At 34.1% G+C, this 5,147-nt stretch overlaps 1 protein-coding gene across 2 annotated transcripts; it reads right to left on the bottom strand.

Moving 5' to 3' along the window:
- Positions 1 to 577: 577 nt before the first annotated feature.
- Positions 578 to 4,880, bottom strand: LOC120631283 (28S ribosomal protein S31, mitochondrial). Of its 2 annotated transcripts, none has more exons than XM_039900773.1 (6): positions 4,803 to 4,880; positions 4,269 to 4,549; positions 3,180 to 3,303; positions 2,162 to 2,341; positions 1,255 to 1,475; positions 578 to 875 (listed from the first exon to the last, which is right to left on the bottom strand). In XM_039900773.1, coding segments are annotated over exons 1-6 (1,080 nt in total). In that variant the 5' UTR covers positions 4,805 to 4,880; the 3' UTR covers positions 578 to 603. The 2 variants fall into 2 exon arrangements, with proteins under 2 accessions (XP_039756707.1, XP_039756703.1); XM_039900769.1 differs by lacking the exon at positions 4,803 to 4,880 and adding an exon at positions 4,624 to 4,756.
- Between the last annotated feature and the right edge of the window lie 267 nt (positions 4,881 to 5,147).

Genomic DNA, 5,147 nt, shown 5'->3' with positions numbered 1-5,147 from the left:
AAGGTTGCCTGTAAGAGATTGCTTGCAGCAATAAGGCCGCCTTTAAATGTCTACATAGTTTACTGTTTGTTAACTGTAATGTTTCTTTTCCTATATGTACGTTATATGTGCAATAAAGTGTTTCTTCTTCTTGTTCTTATAATTAACAGATCAAGCCTGTGGAAACCTATCGCCAAATAGAACAACACTACAAAGTGCCGCTCTGTGTCCATTAACCTAAGGCGAAGGTGTAAGCTCTGACACAAAAAGCTCTTGTACTAAAAATGCTTGTATAGGTATATGGAGATGGTAAACACAAACAATGGAGCAAAATTGATAATAGGCTGCGATAATAATTCTCGACAGTAGAATGGCCATGTAGAACTAATAATGGCCCATCATTCGTGAACAGAACCCATTCATTCAGTCGATCCGTCGATCATGCCATAACTGGGGAGGGCCCGCGAACGTCCCATAAAAAGTATTTAAATCACCTCCAATACATCTCCACTATACTTGGCGTAAGGCGAAGTGTAGACGTGACACTATGTGAGAAAAAAACTATTTTTTTTTTTAAATTCATATTTATAATCTATAACCTAATAATAAAATATTTTACAACACTTATACAGGGGTACTAGTTTCGCTTTTTTGTTCACTTTTGTTATCCCAAGCACCGATTTCCGTCAGCATGTCCTGTTTTGATTCAAAGTACTCTTTATACCACATAATGTGATCTATCTTTTCCTTTACTGTATAAAAGGCATTCTTCGAAAGACCGACACATACTAGTTCCATGAAGTGTCGGATCGGCCCTTTAGTTGGACACCATCCTTCTAGGTGTGCGTCTAGAAATATATGTTCAGAAAAGTGGACATTCTTTTCTTCTTCCATTCCTGAAATGTCAAACAAAAGATGGCTACTTACTAATTGAAATTTGAAATAGACTAAACTGAAAAAGATATTGTAAAATTGAGCCAGAAAACACATTTTGTATAGTATATGTACTTTTTATTTCCATGATTTGTTTTGAAAAAGATGTACACATTCTGTTAACATTTAAAGTCTATCTATGAGAAAAACAGACAGATGGACTGTGTGTATCTTGTATCACGCTTAACACCCGAAATTAAAACAATCAGTTCGAACTGAGTAGTGCTATCCTAATATTAATACTCTTCCCTGTAAATAACACTACTAAATTCAATCTGTTATCTGAAGATTCTGGATCAGACTTGACATAAAGAATAAGAACGCAAGGTTTTTGTTACTAACCTTGTTCATTATTAATGGGGAACTTCCACACTTTGCCTTGCTCTGTCCACATTATCATCTTCTGGAAGTAATTAGCTGGGGGTTGAGATGTTGCTAGCATTAACTCCCTTTGATTTAACTTCTCCCATAAATCTAGTCTAGTTCCGTAGTTTGGCTCCTTTGCTTCAAAAATGCCCAGTGGCTCCCCCGTAAATATGTTGATAGTGTTCGCTTGAGACATACTGAAATAAATAAAAGTGTTTCAACTTCCTATCAGACCAACTGCAATAACTGTCACTGTGTTTCTTTTCTGTGTATTCTATGAACATAACTTGGACACCCAGTTAAACCTGTGTGGTTTTTGTGTTGCGCAAAATATAATTTACTAAAAATATAATGTTTTACAACAATAGAAAAAAAACTGTTGTAATGTTTCTTTATTTGAAAAAAATAAAAAATGATGTAATTTCTTTACAATTTTTGAATTTTTTCTTTACTGCCTCTGACAAATATCAATAGTATTTTTTGATGCCCAATCGGAAAAAGGACACAAAATAAATTTTAGAAGATTATCTGAAGGTGGTAGGATATCCTAATCACATATTAAAATAGTTAAAATAGTTCCCGCCCTTTCAAAGGAGTGTGAGACAATGCTATAGATTTTATATCTTTGTGAGTAATAACATGCACTATGAACTGCAGCTGTATCTTTTGATTGTGATGTTTTAAAAGTGAAATTTTTCATAGCTAAAGTTTTTGAAAGCTTAATATTTTCATAACTTAATAAATTTCTCTAAGGGTTCGTTCTTTTGGTTCAGAACCCTGAAAATTGATGTTACAATTAATATCTTTCAAAGAAAACAAAATTTGGAGGAGACTAAAATAAAGGGTTAGTTTGTGCTTCCATGATAAAAATATATGCTAAAACCTTTGTCTTTGCTTTGGTCTGGGTTCTTCCCTATCCTGATGTCTCTTGCTATATCTGGTCCTCTGCACGTCCACTCTAGACTTTTCTGTTAAACGTTTAACTTGTTGCCCTCTTGTTTCTCTGGCCATTGGTTCCTCACTGTCCCTTGATCTGTCCACTTTCATGCCCACTATTAAGTCGCTGAAAAATATTATATTATTAATGGTTTTATTTTTCTTGACAAATTGCGAAAGTGGTGCTGCTTCTGCCCCCATTTTAAAAGGGTTTGACATCAATCCCCAGCCTCTTGGAGTCAGACTAACCTTTTAGATTTTAAAGGTTCTAATTTTCTTAAACAGTGAGCAACCCTGCACGGCCGAGAGCTCTATTTAATGTTCTCAAAGATTTGTGAAGTTTACCAATCAACAGCTGGCCTGTGTGGTGGACTCATTCTAACAGAAGACTTGTGTACTATAGTCTAACGTTTATGGGTTGATAATTATAATGAATATTACATTTGTTTTGATTGGATTACACATAACTACTGGGTCTTAGCAGCTATATGATTCTACCTAATGAAACTCGTGTAATGTTTTGCAACATACAATTTTATTGGGCCTTAGAAGCTATGGGATCCTACCTAATTAAACTCGTGTAATATTTTAACATTGCCGATTGTAAAGGAACAGATTTATTTAAGCTTTATTATAAAATCATGATGTTATGAAATTGTATAAAAACAAATACAGGTTGAGTGTTTCGTAAGATAACAAAAAATTGTGTGACGAGTTTGTTACAAGAAATACTTTAAGACATGAGCAAACCTATTATCATTTGTGTGTAATAATAATAACCCGACCAAGCAAATTGCCTTCCTAATGGTAAGTGGAAAACCACCAGACTGAAACACAGCATTGCTGCTGGGTAAGAGAAATAAGCGTGGCGGTAGTACTTTTCCAGAGAAGCTGTTACATTAACACTACACATAGACACTCTATGACAACACTTAAACTTTCAATATTATAATATTAATGATTACCTGAGAGTAGTGGAGGTTTGGTTAATTTTGCCCAAAACTTTGGATAGCAGGTCTGCTTCAGTTTGTTTGACATTGCCACCAATAACCTGTGCAACTTCTGCTGCAGCTTTGGTGATGTTTTCCTCTGAAACCGTAAATTTCAATACATAAGTAAAAAGCTTGCTTTTTTATCACTATGCTGAAAATCAGTTGATAAAGTAGTGTGCATAGGCTTATCTAGCATATAATGTTGTTTTTTTTTTACTGTATTCTTAAAAAGCTTTCCCTATTAACCTCTTTAGTTTCCATAAGAACAAAGTCCTCTGCCCAGCAGTTTTGCATTAATTGTCTACTGAAATTTTAACCAAGGTAATTTAACAACACAAGCTACCAGGTTCAAGTGAGTTATAGGTATTTTTTGATGCCCAATCGGAAAAAGGACACAAAATAAAATTTAGAATGATTATCTGAAGGTGGTAGGTACACATATTAAAATAGTTAAAATAGTTCCAGCCCTTTCAAAGGAGTGTGACACAAGATTTTTAAATTTATGATGTAATAAGATATAGAAGAAGTTTTAAAAAGCTGCATGCCAATGAAAAGTAAAATCAAAGGATGCATGTTGGTTGCTGTGAATTACTTATGCTTGCCAAACCTGGAAATACACCTATTGCATAAGGCAAAAACCAAATTTTGTCAAAGGAGTATGGAGAGAATCGTCATGAAAATAAAAAGAATTCAAGATAACAGATGCTCTTCATTACTCACAAAGATTAAAATGGTGATAGGCTGACCATATAGTTAGAATGACCAATGACTGTTGGACAACAAGCCTGACTTCATGGCAAGCCATGGAAAGGTAGGCAGACCATTTGCACCACGGTCAGACAATATTGTTGCTAGCAAAAACTGAATGCAAGTAGCCAAAGATAGAGACAGGTGGTTTTCACTGGAGGATGTTTTATGTGCTAACTTTAAATCCTCATGATTATTGCTATGTAACCTATGTATTGTAAGCTTAAATGCTGTATATAGATATTTTCCGGATAAGGGTCTGAAAAAATATATATAAGCAAAGTTATGCAAGATATCTGTATTGAGAATGCATACCGATTTTCTCCATTTTCACCTCAAGTACATCAGGCTTTTGTCTTTTTGGTCTCTCAGGCGCTGTGGTGAACCTTTCACGGTATTCACTATCAGATATTTTGGGGTCCGCAAGCATGAGTTTTAGGAGAGCCTGTATCTTCTCTGTGCTCGATTCTGTGTCGGTATCTTTCTTTTCATCTTTTTTGTCTCTCGATTTAATTTCAGGCATCTTACTGTCATGTTCTGGAGGTTTATCAGACAAACATCTTACAAAGAATTTTATATCACGTTTAATTCTTAACCTGAAATAATTATAAAGTATAAAGTCGACTATAAGTGGTATGATATTACAGTTTGGGAGGAATATTTAGTTTACCGGGAAAGCATTTTTTTCAATAACTTCACAAAACCAAATCTATTTTATGTATGGTCTTTTCGATGTATTTACAAAAGTACCGAACTATGAAAAAACAAGCACAATAAACACAGACCACAGACAATAAAGAACTTGTTATTATCACAGATATAGGTGTAGGATGGTAGAGTATTACGTACATTGAACTTCATTTAAATCTTTTTTTTCTTCTAGCTTTAGACAGATTAGTCAGGTGTTAATCTGTTTATAGATCAATGGAGTAATAACTTCTGAGATGTCAAAAAACACTTCGCACACACTACACAACACACAACAACAGAACAGTTCGTCTTCTATAATAAGTTAATCGTCTATGGTAAATTTTTTTAAACCTTACGAAGGTAAAATTTTATTTTTAACACTTATGGTTGAGCAATTCTATTATTTTATTTGGTTACCTTATATTTATCTCATACTTTGGAAAAACAATGCTCACTTCTAGTACTTTGCTAAAAATAGCGCAAAACTGAAGACCTGTTAATTAT

Source organism: Pararge aegeria, chromosome 2 (genome assembly GCF_905163445.1).
Source record: "Pararge aegeria chromosome 2, ilParAegt1.1, whole genome shotgun sequence".
In the NCBI taxonomy this organism is placed as follows: Eukaryota; Metazoa; Arthropoda; class Insecta; order Lepidoptera; family Nymphalidae; genus Pararge; species Pararge aegeria.
Note: the sequence above shows the minus strand (reverse complement) of the source record. Positions and strands in the feature narration are given on the sequence as shown.